The sequence below is a fragment of the Salvelinus alpinus genome, chromosome 13 (assembly GCF_045679555.1).
Source record: "Salvelinus alpinus chromosome 13, SLU_Salpinus.1, whole genome shotgun sequence".
Lineage (NCBI taxonomy): Eukaryota > Metazoa > Chordata > Actinopteri > Salmoniformes > Salmonidae > Salvelinus > Salvelinus alpinus.
This window is the reverse complement of record NC_092098.1, coordinates 34024152-34050622: the sequence shown is the minus strand read 5'-3', so window position 1 is coordinate 34050622 and position 26471 is coordinate 34024152. Positions and strand designations below refer to the sequence as shown.

Genomic DNA, 26471 nt, shown 5'->3' with positions numbered 1-26471 from the left:
ATTCACTGTACCACAATTCCAGTGGGTCAGAAGTTTAATTGGAGGTGTACCTGTGTATGTATTTCAAGGCCTACCTTCAAACTCAGTGCCTCTTTGCTTGACATCATGTGAAAATCAAAAGAAATCAGCTAAGACCTCAGAAAAAAAATGTAGACCTCCACTCTCCAGTCTGATTCATCCTTGGGAGCAATTTAAAAACACCTGAAGGTACCACGTTCATCTGTACAAACAATAGTACGCAAGTATAAACACCATGGGACCACGCAGCCGTCATACCGCTCAGGAAGGAGAAGCGTTCTGTCTCCTAGAGATGAACGTACTTTGGTGCAAAAGTGCAAAACAATCCCAGAACAACAGCACAGGACCTTATGAAGATGCTGGAGGAAACAGGTACAAAAGTATCTACAGTGGGGAGAACAAGTATTTGATACACTGCCGATTTTGCAGGTTTTCCTACTTACAAAGCATGTAGAGGTCTGTAATTTTTATCATAGGTACACTTCAACTGTGAGAGACGGAATCTAAAACAAAAATCCAGAAAATCACATTGTATGATTCAGTAATTAATTTGCATTTTATTGCATGACATAAGTATTTGATCACCTACCAACCAGTAAGAATTCCGGCTCTCACAGACCTGTTAGTTTTTCTTTAAGAAGCCCTCCTGTTCTCCACTCATTACTTGTATTAACTGCACCTGTTTGAACTCGTTACCTGTATAAAAGACACCTGTCCACACACTCAATCAAACAGACTCCAACCTCTCCACAATGGCCAAGACCAGAGAGCTGTGTAAGGACATCAGGGCTAAAATTGTAGACCTGCACAAGGCTGGGATGGGCTACAGGACAATAGGCAAGCAGCTTGGTGAGAAGGCAACAACTGTTGGCGCAATTATTAGAAAATGGAAGAAGTTGAAGATGACGGTCAATCACCCTCGGTCTGGGGCTCCATGCAAGATCTCACCTCGTGGGGCATCAATGATCATGAGGAAGGTGAGGGATCAGCCCAGAACTACACGGCAGGACCTGATCAATGACCTGAAGAGAGCTGGGACCACAGTCTCAAAGAAAACCATTAGTAACACACTACGCCGTCATGTATTAAAATCCTGCAGCGCACGCAAGGTCCCCCTGCTCAAGCCAGCGCATGTCCAGGCCCGTCTGAAGTTTGCCAATGACCATCTGGATGATCCAGAGGAGGAATGGGAGAAGGTCATGTGGTCTGATGAGACAAAAATAGAGCTTTTTGGTCTAAACTCCACTCGCCGTGTTTGGAGGAAGAAGAAGGATGAGTACAACCCCAAGAACACCATCCCAACCGTGAAGCATGGAGGTGGAAACATCATTCTTTGGGGATGCTTTTCTGCAAAGGGGACAGGACGACTGCACCGTATTGAGGGGAGGATGGATAAGGCCATGTATCGTGAGATCTTGGCCAACAACCTCCTTCCCTCAGTAAGAGCATTGAAGATGGGTCGTGGCTGGGTCTTCCAGCATGACAACGACCCGAAACACACAGCCAGGGCAACTAAGGAGTGGCTCCGTAAGAAGCATCTCAAGGTCCTGGAGTGGCCTAGCCAGTCTCCAGACCTGAACCCAATAGAACATCTTTGGAGGGAGCTGAAAGTCTGTATGGAGTAGTGGACCAAAATCCCTGCTGCAGTGTGTGCAAACCTGGTCAAGAACTACAGGAAACGTATGATCTCTGTAATTGCAAACAAAGGTTTCTGTACCAAATATTAAGTTCTGCTTTTCTGATGTATCAAATACTTATGTCATGCAATAAAATGCAAATTAATTACTTAAAAATCATACAATGTGATTTTCTGGATTTTTGTTTTAAATTCCGTCTCTCACAGTTGAAGTGTACCTATGATAAAAATTACAGACCTCTACATGCTTTGTAAGTAGGAAAACCTGCAAAATCGTCAGTGTATCCAATACTTGTTCTCCCCACTGTATATCCACAGTAAAACGAGCCAGGAAGAAGCCACTGCTCCAAAACAGCCATAAAAAAGCCAGACTACGGTTTGCAACTGCACATGGAGAAATGTCCTCTGGCCTGATGAAACAAAAATAGAACTGTTTGGCTATAATGACCATCGTTATGTTTGGAGGAAAAACGGGGACGCTTGCAAGCCGAAGAACACCATCCCAACCGTGAAACACGGGGGTGGCGGCATCATTTTGTGGGGGTGCTTTGCTGCAGGAGGGACTGGTGCACTTCAAAACAGATGGCATCATGAGGGAGGAAAATTATGTGGATATATTGAAGCAACATCTCAAGACATCAGTCAGGAAGTTAAAGCTTGGTCGCAAATGGGTCTTCCAAATGGACAATGACCCCAAGCATACTTCCAAAGTTGTGGCAAAATGGCTTAAGGACAACAAAGTCAAGGTATTGGAGTGGCCATCACAAAGCCTTGACCTCAATCCCATAGAAAATGTGTGGGCAAAACTGAAAAAGTGTGTGCGAGCAAGGAGGCCTACAAACCTGACTCAGTTACACCAGCTCTGTCAGGAGGAATGGGCCAAAATTCACCCAACATATTGTGGGAAGCTTGTGGAAGGCTACCCGAAACGTTTGACCCAAGTTAAACAATTTAAAAGCAATGCTACCAAATACTAATTGAGTGTATGTAAACTTCTGACCCACTGGGATTGTGATGAAATAAATAAAAGCTGAAATAAATCATGCTCTCTACTATTATTCTGACATTTCACATTCTTAAAATAAAGTGGTGATCCTGACTGACATAAGACAGGGAATTTTTACAATGATTAAATGTCAGGAGTTTTGAAAAACTGAGTTTAAATGTATTTGGCTAAGGTGTATGTAAACTTCCGACTTCAACTGTAAGTAGTGTGTTTGTTATTTATTAATCATTACTCCTACATTTATAAACCATTTTCTAATCATTAGTGTTTTTTGCTGTCCCTAATCTAAAGTGTGTGCTGTTTATACTTTATAAAGGTTTTGAGTAACTAGTGTAATTACTCATAAGATGAGCATGACATTCGTAGACATTCCAGCAGTACCTGATTCTTCTTAGCTCTGAAAATGACCTAGATCATTTCAATGGTAAAATAATAAGCACACAACACAGAATATTTATGGAAATATATCTAACATTTTCTATAAATCAGGGATTCTTGGAAAAACGGGTTTATCTCAACTTTTCCCCGAAATGTCCCCATGTTGTGGAATATGAGATTTGAATATCTGAAATAAAATGTCACCAATTACTGATATAAAATGTCACTAATTACTGTTCCAAAAGGACACAGACAGGTGAGGAAACTTCCAACCTGTTTTCCCATTCACTTTTCCTACTGTAAACGATGAGCTAGATCAAAGGCGCATTTGGAGGATGCATACAAATAATGTGTACACTTTCCTTGACCTACATTGCATACTCTATGAATATGACCATAGCACATGATTTTTTTTTTGGGGGGGGGGGGGTTCTTATGACATTGCCAGCATTAAGATCTGAGTTCAATTTCCAAAAAGACAAAAACTGTATCTTTCAAATGTCACTTTCTATTTTCTGACAACAACAAAACATGTGTGCAAAGCTGTCATCAAGGCAAAGGGTGGCTGCTTTTAAGAATCTCAAATCTAAAATGTTTAACACTTTTTTGGTTACAGGATTCCATATGTTATTTCATAGTTTTGATGTCTTCACTATTATTCTACAATATAGAAAATAGTAAAAATAAAGAAAAACCCGAGAAGGGGTAGGTGTATCCAAACTTTGATTGGTACTGTAGCTCACAGAAGACTGAAATATAACACAACTGTTTGACATATAAACACCAGATTTTTTGCAGGTTTAAAAAAACTATATTTATGAATTATTAATTACATTCCACCCATGAGGCCAGTAGAGGGCGATTTTGTCATTTGACTGCAGGAAGGGTCTACTACTACTACATGTAGTGAAGACATGAATAAGGGGCCATGGTTATTCCTGATTAATTTAGGATTTTAGACTAATCTGATGGAGTTGACCAAATCGCTGGACACATTTTTCAGGAAACTGTAACGATCTGGGTGTAGTGGGTGCAAAGTCAGGCGCAGGAAGCAGAGAGTTCAGTAGTAGTGCAAATGTAATGCACAAAACGGTGAACAAAAGCCACCCCACAAAACACAGAGCGCACACAAAACAAATGCCCCAAAACCGGGGACTGCAACAGTCCAGCAAAACCCACAAACACGAAACACGTATACCTCAAACGTGCACCCTAGTTACACAAACAATCCCGCACAAATAGCAGGCGGGCCTGCTGGGTAATATAGCCCAACTAATTAACCAAACACAAAACAGGTGAAACCAATAAACAGAAAAGGGGAAAAAAGGATCAGTGGCAGCTAGTAGGCCGGTGACGATGACCACCGAGCGCCACCCGAACAGGAAGGGGAGCCACCTTCATTAGGAATCGTGACAGAAACACAGCTTTGAGAGAAATATTATTTAAAGTCACAGAAGGCTATGGCAAGAAACTGTATAAGATCCCATCTTTTTATGAGAGTTTGAAATTGGGATCCTTGTGGGAGTAATGATTAATAAATGGTGCACAAACTGTTTGTATATGCCTTTTATAAATGGTTTATTACTGAACGTTAATATAAAACTTTACCAGTGTTTGGGCTATTCGGTTAAACACAGGCCATATTTTGGTCCAAACTTCAATTTCAAGTAGTTTATTTGCCATTTGCAGGTATTAACAGTAATATATACATTGGAAATGTTCGTTGAAGCTTACTCACATAGTACAGTACATACACATATACAGTAAAAAGATCATAAAACACTACTGCAATGTATTCATTACTTGTGTGTGGTAATGATTACATTGTCCAAGCAAAGTCTGTAAATATTCACTTGATTTTGCGCCTCTCCTAGCAACACATCTAAGGTTTGCTAGCTAGAGCTTCTCGTAGTGGATCATTGGATTAATACATTTTAAACAGAATATGTCAACTTTATTTTCCACATTATGGCTTCACACATTGACATTAACAGACATATAAACACAAATATCACACGAAAACACATACAACATTGGAACATTAGAGATGTTTCCCTTTTGATATTTGCCAGTAACATTTTTCTCACCATTTATTTTATATTGTCCTCTTCACAGCTCCCCCCAATTTCACGGACACGCCGCCACTGTACGTTGAGGCCAAGGAAGGCGGCAGCATCACCCTGAGCTGCGTTGCTTCCGGCAACCCCAAGCCCTCCATCAACTGGCTCCGGGAGGGCGAGCCCGTGGAGGACAGCATCAAGTACAAGGTAGGACCCCCACTTCACCACTTCATGTGTTTGCCCCACCTAAAATCAAATCAAATTTTATTTGTCACATACACATGTTTAGCAGATGTTATTGTGGGTGTAGTGAAATGCTTGTGTTTCTAGCTCCAACAGTGCAGTAATATCTAACCATTCACAACAATGCATGCAATACACACAACCTAAAAGTAAAAGAATGGAATTAAGGAATATGTAAACATTAGGATGAGCAATGTCGAAGTGGCATAGACTAAAATACAGTAGAATATAATACATATGAGATGAGTAAAGCAAAAATATGTAAACATTATTAGAGTGACTAGTGTTCCATTATTAAAGTGGCCAGTAATTTCAAGTCTATGTATATGGTGCAGCAGCCTCTAAGGTTCATGGTTACGTAACCGGGTGGAAGCCGCCAAGTGATGACTATTTAACAGTCTAATGGCCTTGAGATAGAAGCTGTTTTTCAGTCTCTCGGTCCCAGCTTTGATTCACCTGTACTGACATCGCCTTCTGGATGATAGCAAGGTGAACAGGCAGTGGCTCAGGTGGTTGTTGTCCTTGATTACCTTTTTGGCCTTCCTGTGAAGGTGCTGTAGGTGTCCTGGAGGGCAGGTACTTTGCCCCTGGCTACCTCTTAGGTATTCATGTGATGATGACCCAATGAAGTCTAAAAGTAGTTCTACTAAGCTCAGTTGGGATGACCATGCTAGAAAGGACAACATTGGCTATATCATGCAAACTGTTGAGCAAGTGCAGGAGCGTTATATGTGTGAATAATGTGTGAATAATGTTAGAAGATAGATTCCTGGTAAACATTACATTTGACCTGCCCCATCTGTTGTCTCTATGGCTCTATTCATGGGATTGCATAGTCTGCTAGTTATATGGAGAATTTCTATCCCATTCCATTTACAACTGGCCATGCATTAATTCCAGATAGAAATGGTATCTGGCTTTTTCGAGCATTAGGGAGTTTTGCACCGAATAGCCATCAGAGGTCCTTGACTTTGTATTCACAGTATCAAATCAAATTTGATTTGTCACATGTTTCATAAACAACAGGTGTAGACTAACAGATACATTCTTACTTACAGGGCCTTTCCAACAATGCAGAGAGACAAATAATTGAAAAAGAATAACACAAGGAATAAAACACAATGAGTAACAATAACGTGGCTATATACTGTACATGGGATACCAGTAACAAGTTGATGTGCAGGGGTATGAGGTAATTGAGGTAGATACTGTATGTACTGTATAGAAAGGGGGAGAGTGACAAGGCAACAGGATAGATAATAAGCAGTAGCAGCAGCTTATTTGATGAGTCAAAAGAGTTAGTACAAAAGAGTGTTAATGCAGATAGTCCGGGTATCTATTTGGTTAACTCTTTAGCTTGGGGGTAGAAGCTCTTCAGGGCCCTGTTGGTTCCAGACTGGTGTGTCGGTACCGCTTGCCGTGCGGTAGCAGAGAGTCTTTGAAAATGTTTTTGACCTTCCTCTGACACCGCCTTTTATAAAGGTCCTTGATGTACTGGGCCGTACGCACTACCCTCTGTACCGCCTTGCGGTCGGATGCCAAGCAGTTGCCATACCAAGCGGTGATGCAGCTGTGTTGGTATGTGTGGACAATGTTAATTCCTAAGTGATGTGGACACCGAGGAACTTGAAGCTCTTGACCCGCTACACTACAGCCCCATCGATGTGAATAGGGGTGTGCTCGGCCCTCCGTTTCCTGTAGTCCACGATCAGCTCCTTTGTCTTGCTGATGTTGAGGGAAAGTTTGTTGTCCTGGCACCACACTGCCTCTCTATAGGCTGTTTCATTGTCATCAGTGATCAGGCCTACCACTGTCTTGTCGACAGCAAACTAAATGATGGGTACGCGTCCTCTGAGTACGCATCCTGATAATCCGTCTGGCTCTGCTGCCTTGTGAATGTAAAGCTGTTTAAAGGTCTTACTCACATCGGCAATGGAGAGCGAGATCACACGGTCGTCCGGAACAGCTGGTGCTCTCATGCATGGTTCACTGTTTATTGCCTCAAAGCGAGCATAGAATACATTTATCTCGTCTGGTAGGCTCGCGTCACTGGGCAGCTTGCGGCTGGATTTCCCTTTGTAAGATGTGATAGTTTGCACGCCCTGCCAAATCCAATGAGCATCAGAGTGGGCGTAGTAGGATTCGGTCTTAGTCCTGTATTTGGAAGCTTTACCTGTTTGATGGCTCGTCGGAGGTCATGGCGGGATTTATTATAAGCGTCCGGTTTAGTGTCAAGCTCCTTGAAAAGCGGTAGCTCTAGCTTTTAGCTCAGTGCGGATGTTGCCTGTCATCCATGGCTTCTGTTTGGGATATGTACGTACAGTCACTGTGGGGACGATGCCGTCAATGTACTTATTAATTAATGAAGCCGGTGACTGATGTGGTAAGCTCCTCAATGTTTTCAGATGAATCTGTGCTAGTGAAACAGTCCTGTAACTTAGCATCCGCTTCATCGGACCACTTCTGTATTGAGTGCGTCACTGGTACTTCCTGTTTGAGTTCTTGCTTGTAAGCACAAATAAGGAGGATAGAGTTACGATCAGATTTGCCAAAGGGAGGGCATGGGAGAGCCTTGTATGCGTTTCTGTGTGTGGAGTAAAGGTGATTAAGAGTTTTGTCGCATCTAATTGCACAGGTGACATGCTGGTAAAAATTAGGTTAAATGGATTTCAGTTACATTTCAGTCAGTCAACTTCGCTGGAAGTCCCGCCTTCCACAGGTGATAAGTGTGAGGCTCAGATTCATTCCTTACATTTTTCCGCTCTTCACCTCGGTGTGAACAGGAACGGTTCACGCTATTAAAACAAACAATTGGAACACGAGACTGTCTTATGTTGCGCCAACTGTCCTTTAGTGGTAGAGCATGCTGAAGTTTTTATGGATCTTTATTTATTTTATTTAACCTTCATTTAACTAGGCAAGTCAGTTCAAAACAAATATTTACAATGACGGCCTACCAAAAGGCAAAAGACCTCCTGCGACAAGAGAGACAACACTACATAAAGAGAGACCTAAGACAACAACATGGCAAGGCAGCATGGTGTCATGAACCGTGCATATAAGTGCATATCAAAAAAGGAGACAACGTGGTGATAAGGAATAACAAAATATATTTATTTAACTAAAGTAAACTAAATATAATTAACAATGGTGTGTGTAGTCAGTAATCAGTAGTGTGAGTGGTTGCGTGCATAAATGTGATAATGAGGGGTGTTGAAAGGTGCCAACACAAACAACCAAAAACAGCCACAAAAATGCCACAACCAAAATCTGTGTCTGCATGGAGAGAGTCTCCGCAATGAATGGGGAAGAGGTGCATTTATCCTGGGACACACCCAAGCCCAGGTGTGTCCCATTTCGCTGACGACCCCCCCGGCTCCGCCCACCGACATCCTATTAAGGAAAACAAGAGCAAAGATAAAGAATTTGTCAGACAGAGTGGGAGGGTGGTCACAATGGTAGCAACACGACATGACAACATGGTAGCAACACTAAGTGCATGCTCTTCAACCGATTGGTGCCTGCACCCTCCCGCCCGATTAGCATCACTACTCTGTACGGTTCTGAAATACCTAGGTGTCTGGTTAGACTGTAAACTCTCCTTCCAGACTCAATTCCAAAATGAAATCTAGAATCGGCTTCCTATTTCGCAACAAAGCCTCCTTCACTCATGCTGCCAAACATACCCTCGTAAAACTGACTATCCTACCGATCCTTGACTTCGGCGATGTCATTTACAAAATAGCCCCCAACACTCTACTCAGCAAACTGGATGTAGTCTATCACAGTGCCATCCGTTTTGTCACCAAAGCCCCATAAACTACCCACCACTGTGACCTGTATGCTCTCGTTGGCTGGCCCTCACTACATATCCGTCGCCAAACCCACTGTCTCCAGGTCATCTATAAGTCTGTGCAAGGTAAAGCCCCGCCTTATCTCAGCTCACTGGTCACCATAGCAACACCCACCCGTATCACGCGCTCCAGCAGGTATATTGCACTGGTCATCCCCAAAGCCAACACTTCCTTTGGTCGCCTTTCCTTCCAGTTCTCTGCTGCCAATGACTGGAATGAATTGCAAAAATCTCTGGAGTCTTATATCTCCCTCTCTAACTTTAAGCATCAGCTGTCAGAGCAGGTTTACCGATCACTGTACCTGTACACAGCCAATCTGTAAATAGCCCACCCAACTCCCTCATCCCCATATTATTACTTACCCTCTTGCTCTTTTGCATCCCAGTATTTCAACTTGCACATCATCATCTGCACATCTATCACTCCAGTGTTGATGCTAGATTGTAATTATTTAACCTCTATGGCCTATTTATTGCCTACCTCCCTACTCTTCCACATTTACACACACTGTACATAGATTTTTCGATTTTTATTTTCTATTGTGTTATTGACTGTACGTTTCTTTATGTGTAACTCTGTGTTGTTGTTTTTGTCGCACTGCTTTGCTTTATCTTGGCCAGGTCGCAGTTGTAAATGAGAACTGCCCTACCTGGTTAAATAAAGGTGAAATAAAATAAAAACACAACATGGTAGCAGCACAAAACATGGTACAAACATTATTGGGCACAGAGAACAGCACAAAGGGCAAGAAGGTAGAGACAACAATACATCACGCAAAGCAGCCAAAACTGTCAGTAAGAGTGTCCATGATTGAGTCTTTGAATGAAGAGATTGAGATATCATAAGGATCTCATAAGTTTCCTGATCACTAACAATTAGTTATTCTTCTAATTACTTGGCCTGGCTAGAGCAATAAGTAAGATGACTAATGCATCCAAAACGACGAAGGCTAACAAGCCGGGTTGGGTTCGCAACGATTCCCCACGGAATCAAAAGATACTCACATTGGTTGTCTTGTTTGTCTCGGCACGGTGCATGCTCAAGCTGCCCTCGCTTGAATCAGTTTGTGTGCGAGACTAGGGGACAGCTGGCATTGTTCCTCAACTGTGAATCATTCTTTCGGGGGTTTGGTGTTTCTGATAGTGACTTCCTCTCCCGGGTGCTCGTACCTCGTCTGAGTCTGAGTTGCGGGACGTGGATGATGGTTTGGGTCGTTGGTCAGGTCAAATGTCTTCCGGGCTCCAGAGCGCTCTGTTGCTGGTTACGGTAGGCTACTCAAAGCGAGAGGGCGGCCAGGATTTGTGGGTATCTCCCAGCCGCCTGTGTCTGCCTTGGTTAAGCACCACATGTCTCTTTTCGCAGAAGGGTGTGGGTCCCACCTCAGTGATCCGGTCTTACGTAAACTTTCGAGACCAGGCTAGCTAATGAGCACTGCATAGCATGCTAGCCAGGTTGGCTAACTTGCCGAGGCGAACTAGATATTATTAGATATTCCTGCCTCCCCATGGTGGAGTTGCTTGGGTAGCTGTCTTGTTTACTATACGTAGCCTTAAGTCACTTGGTTATTCTAAATGGACCGTGCTTTGGTCAAAGAGGCTAGCTAGCCTAGCTTAGACTAATGAGCCTCCTGGCTAATGTCGGCTATCATCATAACTTCCGGTGAATGAAGCTTACTAGCGTTCCCCCGGCATATGGCAACCCCATTTCTATTTTCAATTCCTGGAGTTGGAGGGAGTAGAGATAGAGGGGCTTCCGTGCTCCTCCGATGAGGAAGTAGCCCCAGAGCAGCTGTGCCGATCTACAAAAACATTGCCATGATGACAGTGCCCCCACATTTTGTTACAGCAAACAGGTTGTATGCCAGAGTTAGCCAACGTTAGCCAATGCCAGAGCCCTCTGTGCCCATAAAGGGGCCGGGCTTCATGCAGGCAATACAGTCTCACGGAAGCACAACGTGTGTTGGAAGCTTGTCCATGTTTAATGCCGCTCTGGTACCCTGCACTCCACGGTGTTCACGGGGTCCAAGGTGTATATCAATCTCTCCAGGGTGGGAGTAATGTTGAGTGATTTGCTCTCTGTCCACAAGGGGGCACCCCTCCCCCATAGGTGACTCATTGCCGATTCCTCCCTGTAGCTCACTAGTCCCTATGAGGTGTCTATTGATATAGATTATAGGCCCTGTAGGTGATTCCTGGGAATTACATTGGATTACGAGTTGCCCCTGCCTTTTACCATCGAAGGGGTCCGTTTTTCAGAGCTGTCTGTCCCATTCCCATCCATGCTACAAGGCACTTTGTTACCAGTACCTATGACTGGTCGGTAACCTCCATGATGAAGTTATTTTCCCAGTGTCTATTTTTAATGCGTGGCCAAGTGCTGGGTGCCAGCCGGTTACCGGAACGCATCTTACCGCCTAAACCGAGTGAGGCTCGTTGTGACAACAGTACCCACAGGTGGTACTGCCATTCGAGATATGTCACTGATCGCCGGAGCCCTTGTACCCAGAGTGGGCATGGCTTTAGGCAAACCTTGGCACATAAACACCGTTTTTTTCAACCCCAAAGTTCATCAGTGTTCACAGGTGTCAAAAGTGTTGTCTCCTGCATGTGATTTCAATGAAAAGTGTCCCTTCTCCACGTTCAGACACATGGTTGTCAAGAGTAGTGGAAATGGAAAAATAACCAATCTCTCCCAGTCCACGAGTTGGCGTCCCGCCCCTTCAGATGGCACTTTACTGGAGGCTCGCTGTCTGCTCCGACCAATCGCGCGCATGCGCAGTGTCGACCTGGATCATGTGAACAGTGACGTCAGGGTACAGGCTACAATTTGTTGTGCGTACCCCACACTTCGGTGGCATCCACACGTTGACTGTTCCCGAGGCCTAAGTGCCCATTTTGAGGGAGGATATATCCTCCCGTCTCCAGAAGCAGACAATCCGAGTGGTTCCTATGTCGAAGATCCAGGACGGATGGTACAGCTGGCATTTCCTGGTTCTGAAAAGGATGGGACACAGTGTGTTTTTGCCAGTGCCAATGCCTACCATTCCAATGGGGCTATTTTTGATAAGGGCCCTCCAGCGCTAGCCACTCACCTGGATGCACTTCGCAGCCTATGCCAGTCGCTTCGGGAGTCTCTGTCAGGCCTACGGGACATGGCCCAGTAGTGGGTCCCTACTTCTATTGTCATGCGGCTCCCATGGGCTGAGTTGTATCCCGCAGGTGATCACGACAGACGCATCCACCCAAGGGTGGGGTGCGCTGCACAAAGGCAACTCGATTCGGGAGATATGGACACTGGTGCGGAGCGCACTGCATATCAACTACCATTGAGCTCCTTACGGTGTATCTGGCACTCAGGTGTTTCACCCTGCTTTTGTCCAGCCGGCTTGTGCTGGTCAGAACCAACAATATGTCAGTAGTGGCATGCATCAACGCTCTGGTGCACCAGTAGCTCCCCGTTGGCCCAGGCAGCCTTGGTTCGCGGAGATCATTCGCTTTGGCCTCAGCTAAACGTGTTGGGGATCTCCACGCGTTACCCGGTACTCAGTTCTAACCAGGCAACTTTAAGGTGACGTTGCGTCCAAATGTAGCCTTCGCTCGAGAAAGCCATGTCTATGATCCTACAGGTCCTTAGCTTTTGAGCTATTTCCCTATTCACCTCCTTTTGCTTCTAAATAGCAGCAGAGGTTAGATGCAATATGCAGTGATTTTGTCAAATTTGTCACGAAAATGCTCTGATGAGGGAAAACTTTTGTTGACGTGTGGCTTGATTGAACTTTATTATGTTGTAAATGTACAGTGATTGGTTGAAATAGTGAGCCCTCTTTTTGTACTGCGGTGATGGGTAATTTTATGCAATAGAATTTAGATGATTGGACTGTTTTATGCAGAAATAGTGTAGTGATTGGTCAAATGTGCAAGCCCTCGCATAATATGTGGGGAATTGTTGATTTAGCAAAATAATTAACAATTGAGGAATCGTGGGGGGACTGTAATTACATGACACTAGCAAGCATCGCTGAATGTTAACGTAGTTTGAAGTGTAAATGATTAGAAAATGGACTTTGCCCTCCTTGGCGCAGCATCAGATATGTGTCGTGGTGGAGAGCTGAACGAATGAACACTGGTTTTGACAGATGAGCATACAACAGTGTTTGTTCTATTGACTTTTGAGGGTTAGGAGTGGAGGAGTGCTCTCGTGTGGGTGTGTTTGTGTCTATATGTTTGTGTGTTTGTGTATTCTTTTCAGCTGCCATCTATCTATCTCCTCTCCCTGAGACACATACACACATGCACAGAGAGAGAGAGAGAGAGAGAGAGAGAGAGAGAGAGAGAGAGAGAGAGAGAGAGAGAGAGAGAGAGAGAGAGAGAGAGAGAGAGAGAGAGAGAGAGAGAGAGAGAGAGAGAGAGAGAGAGAGAGAGAGAGAGAGAGAGAGAGAGAGAGAGAGAGAGAGAGAGAGAGAGAGAGAGAGAGAGAGGGCTATTGAGGCATAGGTAATCTAGCCTTTATTTCCCGCTTTGTCCTTGTATCAGCAGCTCTACTTTGATCTGAAAACCCCAGAACATCCAGTGATGATCACACTGAACTGTTGCATGCAAAGTATCCAACACCTATCGCTTACACACATCCTGTTTTTTTTTCATATCAGTGCAGATTAAGGACAGGTGGCCGCTTTAGACTATTTACACACACTTCCTGCTCTCCTTCCCTCTTCCCAGTTGTAAGACCCCCCTCAAGGTAGACTTAGTCGTCCATCTCTTTGCCTATGTGGGCCCTCTGATTGAGGACTGCACGGCTGCAGCCTCCACTCTCATCTCCTGTGACCTGTTACAAACAGGAAGAGACAGCTTACTACCTTGTTTGTCCTCCTCCTCCCCTCTAGGGCTACATAGCCATCCTCCCTTTCCACTCTTTCATCCTCTTTTTCCATTTCATCCACTCTTTTGTGCCATATTACTTACATCCACCACCCATCCAATCCTGTCAAATGTACAGTACCACGAAGTTCCTAGGGGTAGGGAGCAAGCCATGGGGTCATTTTGGAATGGGGCAACATTGTATTAAAAGATTATAAGTCAAAGACTAGTGAGCCAGGTGGGGGTTGAAGCTGAACCAGCTACACATGAAACGCTCACACCTGATTGGATAATCCTATAGATCCTACATACAGTCGCCAGTGAAAGTCTACATACACACCCCTTGCAAAGTTGTCACATTTTGCTGCCTTAAAACTACAGTACATCTAAAAAGGAATTAAACTGAAACATTTTCCTACCGACCCACAACCTACTTCACATTTTCAAAGTGAAAGAAAATCTGCTTGAAAATCACAGAAAAGGTTGAAATATTGCTGTACATCAAGGGTGTCAAACTCATTTTGCCCAGGGGCCACATTTGGTCTTCAACGAGATCCGGGGGGCCGCACTGATAATTGGTTATATTTCCTTGCCGTCAAAATTTGCAAAATATCCTTTATCCATCATTTTTGGAATTTCCAATAATCCCTGACTGTTTACCTTTAATTTAGGTGATTATTAGCGAGCTGGACACAGTCAATAAACTTGTAGAAATGTAGGTCCATTATCATTTCTACACAGTTTTGATTTGGTTTTAGTCATTTTAAAGAATTTTGAGTTTCCTCATCAATCTACACACAATACTCCATAATGACAAAGCGAAAACAGGTTTTTGTATTTTTGTATTACAACTAAAGGACATAAATACCTTATTTACATAAGTATTCAGACCCAAATTCAATTGGTTAGACATGATGTGGAAATGCACACACCTGTCTATATAAGGTCCCACAGTTGACAGTGCAAGTCAGAGCAAAAACCAAGCAATGAGGTTGAAGGAATTGTCCGTACAGCTCCAAGACAGGATTGTGTCGAGGCACAGATCTGGGGAAGGGTACCAAAAATGTCTGCAGCATTGAAGGTCCCCAAGAACACAGTGGCCTCCATCATTCAGAAGGTTTCTGTATCGAATCCCCAAGCTGACAAGGTACAAATCTGTCATTCTGCCCCTGAGCAAGGCAATTAACCCACTGTTCCCCGGGCGCCGAAAGACGTGGATGTTGATTAAGGAGGCCCCCCGTACCGCTCTGATTCAGAGGGGTTGGGTTAAATGAGGAAGACACATTTCAGTTGAAGGCATTCAGTTGTACAACTGACTAGGTACCCCCTTTCCTTTTCTTAAATGGAAGAAGTTTGGAACCACCAAGACTCTTCCTAGAGCTGGCCAAACTGAGAAATTGGTGAAGGGCCTTGGTCAGGGAAGTGACCAAGAACCCGATGGTCACTTTGACAGAGCTTTAGAGTTCCTCTGTGGAGATGGCAGAACCTTTCAGAAGGACAACCATCTCTGCATCACTCCACCAATCAGGTCTTTATGGTAGAGTGGCCAGACGGAAGCCACTCCTCAGTAAAAGGCACATGACAGCCCGCTTGGAGTTTGCTAAAAGGCACCATCAGACAAGATTCTCTGGTCTGATGAAACCAAGATGGAACTCTTTGGCCTGAATGCCAACTCCCCAAATACAGATGTGCCAAGCTTGTAGCGTCATACCCAAGAAGACTTTATGCTTTAATGGCTACCAAAGATGCTTCAACAAATTACTGAGTAAAGGGTCTGAATACTTATGTAAATGTGATATTTCAGTTTTTTTGTTGTTTAATAAATTAGCCAAATTTTCTAAAAACCTGTTTTTGCTTTGTCATTATGGGGTATTGTGTGTGTAGCTTGATGAGGGAAAAACTCAATTTAAAACTCAATTTTAGAATAAGGCTGTAACATAACAAAATGTGGAAAAACATTTTGTTTTCCAGTCAGAAGTTTGGACACACCTACTCATTCAAGGATTTTTCTTTATTTTTACTATTTTCTACATTGTAAAATAATGTGAAATACCACATATGGAATCATGTAGTAACCAAAAAAGTGTTAAACAAATCCAAATATATTTTAGATTATTCAAAGTAGCCACCCTTTGCCTTGATGACAGCTTTGCACAATCTTGGCATTCTCTCAACCAGCTTCACCTGGAATGCTATTCCAACAGTCTTGAAGGAGTTCCCATATATTCTGAGCACTTGTTAGCTTATTTTCCTTCACTCTGCGGTCCAACTCATCCCAAACCATCTCAATTGGGTTGAGGTCGGATGATTGTGGAGGCCAGGTCATCTGATGCAGCACTCCAACAGTCTCCTTCTTGGTCAAATAGCCTTTACACAGCCTGGAGGTGTGTTGGGTCATTGTCCTGTTGAAAAACAAATGATAGTCCCACTAAGCGCAAACCAGATGGGATGGTGTATCACTGCAGAATGCTGTGGTAGCCATGCTGGTTAAGTGTGCCTTGAATTCTAAATGAATCACTGACAGTGTCACCAGAAAATCACCCCCACACCATAACACCTCCTCCTTCATGCTTCACGGTGGGAACTACAAACGTAGAGATCATCCGTTCACCTACTCTGCATCTTACAAAGCGGTTGGAACCAAAAATCTCAAATTTGGACTCCACCGATGTCCATTGCTCGTGTTTCTTGGCCCAAGCAAGTATCTTCTTATTATTGTTGTCGTTTAGTAGTAGTTTCTTTGCAGCAATTTGACCATGAAGACCGACCTCTGAACAGTTGATGTTGCGATGTGTCTGTTACTTGGGGTGGCAGGTAGCCTAGTGGTTAGAGCGTTGGACTAGGAACCGAAAGGTTGCAAGATCGAGTCCCTGAGCTGACAAGGTAAAAATATGTAATTCTGCCCCTGAACAAGGCAGTTAACCCACTGTTCCTAGGCTGTTGTTGAAAATAAGAATTTGTTCTTAACTGACTTCCTTAGTTAAATAAAGGTAAAAAAAAATATTAAAAAAATACATTTACTCTGTGAAGCATTTGGCCTGCAATCTGAGATGCAGTTAACTCTAATGAACTTATCCTCTGCAGCAGAGGTAACTCTGGGTCTTCCTTTCCTGTGGCGGTCCTCATGAGAGCCAGTGTCATTATGGGGTATTGTGTGTAGATTGATGAGGGGAAAAAACCTATTTAATCAATTTTAGAATTAGGCTGTAATGTAACAAAATATGGAAAAAGTGAAGTGGTCGGAATACTTTCCGAGTGCACCTTATATGGGGCATACAACCATCTCACCTCTGCAGACTTTGCTACGAAGAGACAGAATCATTAGATCACTGACATTATTTTGGTATTGCCCCTACTGTATGTATCTCTGGGGGAAAGAGGAAGGGTTTGTCATAAAAAATCATCCCAACGCCTATTATTTCACAGAGTGAGTCCATGTATGTTATTATGTGATTTGTTAAACCACATTTTACTCCTAACTCATTGAGGCTTGCCTAAATAAATGGGCTGAATACTTATGCAATGACAATATTAATTATGCATTTTTATATTTATCTTAAAAAACAGAATTTTTCTTCCACTTTGACATAAACAAAGTATTTTATGTATATTGTTGACAAAAAATGACAATTAAATCAATTTTAATCCCACTTTGTAATACAATAAAATGTGAAGGCACTGTAGTGCTTAAGGAGATGCGTAGCTGTTCTGTTGAATAGTGCAGCTGTAACGATAGTCTATGTCGTCCTCCTCCTCGGACGAGGAGAGGCGAGAAGGATCGGACCAATTTGCAGAGTGGTTAGTTTCCATGGTAATTTAATAGACACGAAAACAATATGCGATACAAAATAACAAATGAAACTACCGTGACAGTCCCGTGTGGCGAAACACTAACAAGGAACAAACACCCACAAACCACACGTGAAACCCCGGCTGCCTAAGTATGATTCTCAATCAGGGACAACGATTGACAGCTGCCTCTGATTGAGAATCATACCAGGCCGAACACAAAAACCCCAACATAGAAAACACACATAGACAACCCACCCCAACTCACGCCCTGACCATACTAAATAAATACAAAATAAGGGAAAATAAGGTCAGGAACGTGACAGCAGCGGCCAGTTATGGACAGAACAGTATTTATAAACAGTAGACAGGCTGTTTAAGAAAATATCGATTTAAGAGGTCTTGACTATTCTCCCCCATTTTACTGGAAAAAGACTAATCTTATCAATTTGTTTATCCGTTTAAACCAGAAAAACAAAAACAAATATTTTGAGTTAATTTCACCCTTTTTATCAGAAAAAAAAAGTCTGTCCTCATTTTCCCACGAGGCATTTGGTGTGTTTAACATTCTTTTTGTTTTTGTTGTGTTGTCTTTTTTTACACCCTCCGTTAAATTACGGTAATTATACTGTACGGCTTTTAGTCTGACTAATGTTTGCTGAGTCCGTAGTCCCCGTGTGCATTCTCAGAGGATTTTCTGGCTAAGCTTATGGTACGCCTCTGTCACATTGTGCATTGAAGAAGGGTGGTAGTGGAGTTTGTTCTCTCCGTATAAATATATTAATTATTTCTGTATTTTTTTTTGTAATGTAAGATGGTGATGTCATATGGCCCGCTTTTTCATTGGGTAACAGGTGGTTGATTGGTTGTTGAAAGTACTGTTAGTCTTTGGTGGAAACTAAAGGTGACGGTTGCATGGGAAGCACACACTCTCACTCAAGCACACATACACCTGCAGACATACACACACACCACATCTCACTTACTACTACGTCTGTCATCCTGTTGACCTGGTCTCGCTATACCACATGTACCACATGTACAGTAACACATCTACCACATGTACAGTAACACATCTACCACATGTACAGTAACACATCTACCACATGTACAGTAACACATCTACCACATGTACAGTAACACATGTATCACATGTACAGTAACACATCTACCACATGTACAGTAACACATCTACCACATGTACAGTAACACATCTACCACATGTACAGTAACACATCTACCACATGTAGAGTAACACATCTACCACATGTACAGTAACACATGTGGGTGAACTATTAATGTTATCTAGAAATGATTTCATATGGATATCAAGACCACTGTACTTGGCCTTTAATTGGTCCGTTAGATTTGAGGGGGAGAATGTGAGAATCAATGACTCTGGCTCTATTGAGTAAATGCCTGTAAAAACCACTGTCTATAGATAACATAAATAACTGTGTAATGATTTAGGAATTTGTCAAAAGTAATTAATGAATGGCTACAGTGAGACTGACTGAAAGTTAGCTTTCTGCTCAGGTTGTGTGTTGCACCACTATGGAAGTAGTGTAGTGTAACTTGATCTCCTAAACGTTGTTTCTTGTCGGACAACAAGTCGTGTCCCATCCTGTACTCTGGGAAATGAGAGAGAGATGATTCATTTCTCACAGTGACAGCACTATGTGGCAGCCATGGTTTATGTAGTGCTTGAGTAGTGTGTAATTTACAGTCTTTATGTTATAGGCTGTAAGTGTCAGTTCTGCTCTATTTATCCCACAAGGGGCTAGGTGAGTAGTGCTAATTGGTACATGCATAAACATACATGTATACATATAAAACGATAACACTAATAGTTACACTCATAAGAAATGATGTATTATATGATGTAATGATAAAACTGGTTAAATACCTGGTCCAGTGGTTATTCCCAGCAAACATGACCCCATTGGCCCAATTTGAGTATTCGGTGGGCAAGGTGGGCACGGGCTAGCCCACACCAGCCCAACACGGGCTAGCCCACACCAGCCCAACACAGGCTAGCCCACACCAGCCCAACACGGGCTAGCCCACACCAGCCCAACACGGGCTAGCCCACACCAGCCCAACACAGGCTAGCCCACACCAGCCCAACACAGGCTAGTCCACACCAGCCCAACACAGGCTAGCCCACACCAGCCCAACACAGGCTAGCCCACACCAATCCCACATCAGTCCAAAACAGGCTAGCCCACACCAACCCAACACAGGCGAGCCCACACCAGCCCAACAAAGGCTAGCCCACACCAGCCCAACACAGGCTAGCCCACACCAATCCCACATCAGCCCAACACAGGCTAGACCACACCAAGCCCACACCAACCCAACACAGGCTAGACCACACCAAGCCCACACCAACCCAACACAGGCTAGACCACACCAAGCCCACACCAGCCCTACACAGGCTAGACCACACCAAGCCCACACCAACCCAACACAGGCTAGACCACACCAAGCCCACACCAGCCCTACACAGGCTAGACCACACCAAGCCCACACCAGCCCTACACAGGCTAGCCCACACCAGCCCTACACAGGCTAGCCTACAACAGAACATGGGCTTTTGTATTTTGTAACATGGGTGTTATTTAGTGCCGATTGCAGTGCTTTATTGTTGTACAGATAGTGATCCAAAATATGTAAGGGAATGGTGAGTGTCCAACGTCTGTCATAGAATCTCTTCTAGAATGTCAATCACTATTCAAGTCTATGTTCCCTGATTAGTGGACTGGCGGCCATATTGATGGTACCCTATGCCAGGAAGTAAAATCAGAAAGTACAGTATTCAATCAGTAATAATTATTTGATGGTGTCCTCTCCCTCCCCAGGTGTCTGATGGGAGTCTGACGGTGCTGTTGGTCAGGCGCGAGGACAGAGGGGCGTACACCTGCCGAGCCTACAGCATCCAGGGGGAGGTTGTCCACACCACACGCCTGCTTGTCCAAGGTAGCCTCACCACAACTCAACGTCTGTGTGTTTGTGTCTGTGTGTGAGTGCATGTATACCTACGTGCAGCAGTGGGCGGGTGTACGTATGTGCATGTGCAGGAAGATGTGTAAGTGTGTGTGTGCCTATGAGGTCTACCACTACAGGAGCTAATTGGCTGCCATATGGAGCATGTCTGAGGATTAAGGCTTTAACAAGCTCTCTGTATGTCTGTCTGTCTGTCTGATGATGTCTGATGATGCAGGTTTTAAAGGTGGTGGCTTTTGATTGGCAAATGACTCTGGGGGTAGGGATTATGTTAATTCGGTGTCCCTATTGGAAAGCCACTGAATCCGATCGCCACCAGATCAACTAAGCAAATCTGCAGCAGGCAGCATTTCCAGTTGTGCCCCTGCTATACATACACACACACACACCCATACACACTCACACACCCATACACACCCACACACAGTGGGTTTGCAGATAAGAATCCTTCCCCTGTTAGAGGCTCAGGCCCTGGGCTCTGGATCAGAACTACCATATTAGGCTGCCAGCCAAAATCACCAAGCTGGCTTAAGGAGGGGGATGGACTGTGTGGGTGGGTGTGTGTGTTTTGTATTATGGACTCTGCAATCAGCTCAGCTTTGCATCTGCTAAATTACTAAAATGTATGTTTGTGTGTGCTGAGTATGTTTGTGTGTACGCACACGTTATGACATGGATTTGAGGATTTTCCATCGGTGCAGGCAGATGAAATGAGCTGAAATTACTGATAAGATATCATAGGCCATCTTTCCCTCTTTTCTCACTCACCACTATTCCACTTACAGTGCCTTCAGAAACTATTCACACCCCTTGACTTTTTGTTGTGTTCAGCCTGAATGTATAATGGAATACATTGAGATTTTGTGTCACTGGCCTACACACAATACCCCATAATGTGAAAGGGGAATTATGTTTTTAGAAATGTTTGCAAATTAATAAAAAATGTAAAGCTGAAATGTCTTGAGTCAATAAGTATTCAACGCCTTTGTTATGGCAAACCTAAATAAGTTCAGGACTAAACATCTGCTAAACAAGACACATAATAAGTTGCATGGACTCACTCTGTTTGCAATAATAGTTTTAACATGATTTTTCAATGACTACCTCATCTCTGTACCCCACATATACAATTAGCTGTATGGTCCCTCAGTCAAGCAGTGAATTTCAAACACAGATTCAACCACAAAGACCAGGGAGGTTTTTGAATGCCTCGCAAAGAAGGCACTTATTGTTAGATGGGTAATAAAAAATAAAAACATCAGACATTGAATATCCCTTTGAGCATGGTAAGGTTATTACACTTAACAAAACTAAAAACGCAACATGCAACAATTAAGATTTTACTGAGTTACAGTTCAAATAAGTAAATTTAAATAAACGTATTAGACCCTAATCTATGGATTTCACATGACTGGGAATACAGATATGCATCTGTTGGTCACAGATACCTAAAAAAAAGGTAGGAGCGTGGATCAGAAAACCAGTCAGTATCTGGTGTGACCACCATTTGCCTCATGCAGTTGATCAGGCTGTTGATTGTGGCCTGCTGAATGTTGTCCCACTCTTCTACAATGGCGGTGCGAAGTTGCTGGATATTGGCGGGAACTGGAACACTGTCGTACACGTCAATCAGAGCATCCCAAACATGCTCAATGGGTGGCATGTCTGGTGAGTATGCAGGCCATGGAAGAACTGGGACATTTTCAGCTTCCAGGAATTGTGTACAGATCTTTCGACATGGGGCTGTGCATTATCATGCTGAAACATGAGGTGATGACGGCGGATGAATGGCATGATAATGGATCTCCTCACGGTATCTCTGTGCACTTAAATTGCCATCGATAAAATGCAATTGTGTTTGTTGTCCGTAGCTTATGCCTGCCCATACCATAACTCCACCGCCACCATGGGGCACTCTGTTCATAAAGTTGACATCAGCAAACCGCTCGCCCAGATGACGCCATGCACGCTGTCTGCCATCGGCCTGCTACAGTTGAAACCGGGATTCATCCGTTAAGAGCACACTTCTCCAGCATGTCAGTGGCCAAGCTGCACATTTTAGAGTGGCCTTGTATTGTCACCAGTACAAGGTGCACCTGTAAAATGATCATGCTGTTTAATCAGCCTCTTGATATGCCCCACCTGGCAGGTGGATGAATTATCTTGGCAAAGAAATGCTCACTAACAGGGATGTAAACAAATTTGTTGTAACGGAATTCCTCCTCCTCTTCATACGAAAAGGAGGAGTGGTGATTCGACCAAGACGCAGCGTTGTAACTTGACATTATATTTATTAAACAAAACCGAAAAAAACAGGAAGAACACTTGAATAGATACAAAACAACAAACGACGTAGACTGACCTGAACGTAAGAACTTACATGAAACACGAAGAACGCACGAACAGGAAAAACAGACTACACAAAAACCGAACAAACAAACAAACCGAAAACAGTCCCGTGTGGCGCAACATACACAGACACAGGAGACAACCACCCACAACAATCAATGTGAAAACACCTACCTTAATATGGCTCTCAATCAGAGGAAATGAAAACCACCTGCCTCTAATTGAGAACCATATCAGGTCACCCTTTACCAACATAGAAACACATAACATAGACTGCCCACCCAAACTCACGCCCTGACCGACTAACACATACAAAATAACAGAAAACCGGTCAGGAACGTGACATAACCCCCCCCCTCAAGGTGCGTACTCCGAACGCACCACCAAAAGTCTAGGGGAGGGTCTGGGTGGGCGTCTGACCACGGTGGTGGCTCAGGCTCTGGGCGAGGTCCCCACCCCACCATAGTCAATCCCAGCTTACGTCTCCCCCTTCGAATGACCACCCTCATAATACACCCACTTAATTTAAAGGGTAACCTTAAGATAAGGGGCAGCACCGGGACAAGTGGCAGCACCGGGATAAGGTAGCTCAGGACAGAGAGATAGCTCAGGACAGAGAGGTAGGTCAGGATAGAGAGGTAGCTCAGGATAGAGGGGCAACTCCGGACTGAAGGGCAGCTCCGGACAGAGAGACAGCTCTGGACTGAGGGGCAGTTCTGGATAACTAGCAGCTCTGGGCTGAGGGGCAGCTCATGGCTGGCTGACGGCTCTGGACGCTCATGGCTGGCTGACGGCTCTGGACGCTCATGGCTGGCTGACGGCTCTGGCCGCTCATGGCTCGCTGACGGCTCTGGACGCTCATGGCTGGCTGACGGCTCTGGACGCTCATGGCTGGCTGACGGCTCTGGACGCTCATGGCTGGCTGACGGCTCTGGACGCTCATGGCTGGCTGACGGCTCTGGACGCTCATGGCTGGCTGACGGCTCTGGACGCTCATGGCTGGCTGACGGCTCTGGACGCTCATGGCTGGCTGACGGCTCTGGACGCTCATGGCTGGCTGACGGCTCTGGACGCTCATGGCTGGCTGACGGCTCTGGACGCTCATGGCTGGCTGACGGCTCTGGCAGATCCTGTCTGGTTGGCGGCTCTGGCAGATCCTGTCTGGTTGGCGGCTCTGGCAGATCCTGTCTGGTTGGCGGCTCTGGCAGATCCTGTCTGGTTGGCGGCTCTGGCAGATCCTGTCTGGTTGGCGGCTCTAGCGGCTCCTGCCTGACTAACGGCTCTGACGGCTCGGGACAGACGGGCGGCTCTAATGGCTCGGGACAGACGGATGGCTCAGACGGCACTGGGCAGACGGATGGCTCAGATGGCGCTGGGGAGACGGATGGCTCAGATGGCGCTGGGGAGACGGATGGCTCAGATGGCACTGGGCAGACGGATGGCTCAGATGGCATTGTGCAGACGGATGGCTCTGGCCGGCTGAGGCGCACTGTAGGCCTAGTGCGTGGTGCCGGAACTGGAGGCACCGGGCTAAGGACACGCACCTTCAGGCTAGTACGGGGAGCAGGGACAGGGCACACTGGACTCTCAAAACGTACTATGGACCTGGTGCGTGGTACCGGCACTGGTGGCACCGGGCTGAGGGCACGCACATCAGGACGAGTACGGGGAGAAGGAACAGTGTGTACAGGGCTCTGGAGACGCACAGGTGGCTTAGTGCGTGGTGCCGGAACTGGAGGCACTGGGCTGGAGACACGCACCATAGGGAGAGTGCGTGGAGGAGGAACAGGGCTCTGGAAACGCACTGGAAGCCTGGTGCGTGGTGTAGGCACTGGTGGTACTGGGCTGGGGCGGGGAGGTAGCGCCGGAAATACCGGACCGTGCAGGCGTATTGGCTCCCTAGAGCACTGAGCCTGCCCAACCTTACCTGGTTGAATGCTCCCCATCGCCCGACCAGTGCGGGGAGGTGGAATAACCCGCACCGGGCTATGTAGGCGAACCGGGGACACCATGCGTAAGGCTGGTGCCATGTATGCCGGCCCGAGGAGACCAGACGCGTTGAGCCGGCTTCATGGCACCTGGCTCAATGCCCAATCTAGCCCTACCAGTGCGGGGAGGTGGAATAACCCGCACCGGGCTATGAACACGTACAGGAGACACCGTGCGCTCTACTGCGTAACACGGTGTCTGCCCGTACTCCCGCTCTCCACGGTTAGCCTGGGAAGTGGGCGCAGGTCTCCTACCTGCCCTCGGCCCACTACCTCTTGGCCCACTACCTCTTAGCCCCCCCCCCAATAAATTTTTGGGGTTTCTTCTCGGGCTTCCAGCCACGTCTCCTTGCTGCCTCCTGATACCACCGCTCTTGGGCTCTCGCTGCCTCCATCTCCTCACGAGCGCGGCGATATTCCCCAATATGTGCCCAGTGTCCTTTTCCCTCCAAGACTTCTTCCCATGTCCAAGACTCCTGTTTAGTAGGCCACTGCTCGAACTTACGCTGCTTGGTCCGGGTTAGGTGGGTGGTTCTGTAACGGAATTCCTCCTCCTCTTCATACGAAAAGGAGGAGTGGTGATTCGACCAAGACGCAGCGTTGTAACTTGACATTATATTTATTAAACAAAACCGAAAAAAAACAGGAAGAACACTTGAATAGATACAAAACAACAAACGACGTAGACTGACCTGAACGTAAGAACTTACATGAAACACGAAGAACGCACGAACAGGAAAAACAGACTACACAAAAACCGAACAAACAAACAAACAAACCGAAAACAGTCCCGTGTGGCGCAACATTCACAGACACAGGAGACAACCACCCACAACAATCAATGTGAAAACACCTACCTTAATATGGCTCTCAATCAGAGGAAATGAAAACCACCTGCCTCTAATTGAGAACCATATCAGGTCACCCTTTACCAACATAGAAACACATAACATAGACTGCCCACCCAAACTCACGCCCTGACCGACTAACACATACAAAATAACAGAAAACCGGTCAGGAACGTGACATTTGTGCACAACATTTTTGAGAAATAAGCTTTTTGTGCATTTAGAACATTTCTGGGATCTTTTATTTCAGCTCATGAAACATGGAACCAACACTTTACATGTTGCATTTATATTCTTGTTCATTACACTTTGGATGGTGTATCGCTACACCCAGTCACTACAAAGATACAGGCGTCATTCCTAACTCGGTTGCCCGAGAGGGAAAAGAAATGCTCAGGGATTTCACTATGAGGCCAATGGTGATTTTAAAACAGTTACAG

General features: G+C 45.0%; 1 protein-coding gene across 1 annotated transcript in view; it reads left to right on the top strand.

Annotated features, from left to right (window-relative positions):
* The window catches only part of LOC139537579 (protein turtle homolog B-like), a 222736-nt gene that overhangs the window by 107249 nt on the left and 89016 nt on the right, over window positions 1-26471 (top strand). Inside the window, exons 4-5 of the mRNA XM_071339056.1 lie at window positions 5154-5305; window positions 20702-20819. Of these exons, the coding sequence (XP_071195157.1) occupies window positions 5154-5305; window positions 20702-20819 (270 nt within the window). The remainder of the gene's footprint in view (window positions 1-5153; window positions 5306-20701; window positions 20820-26471) is intronic.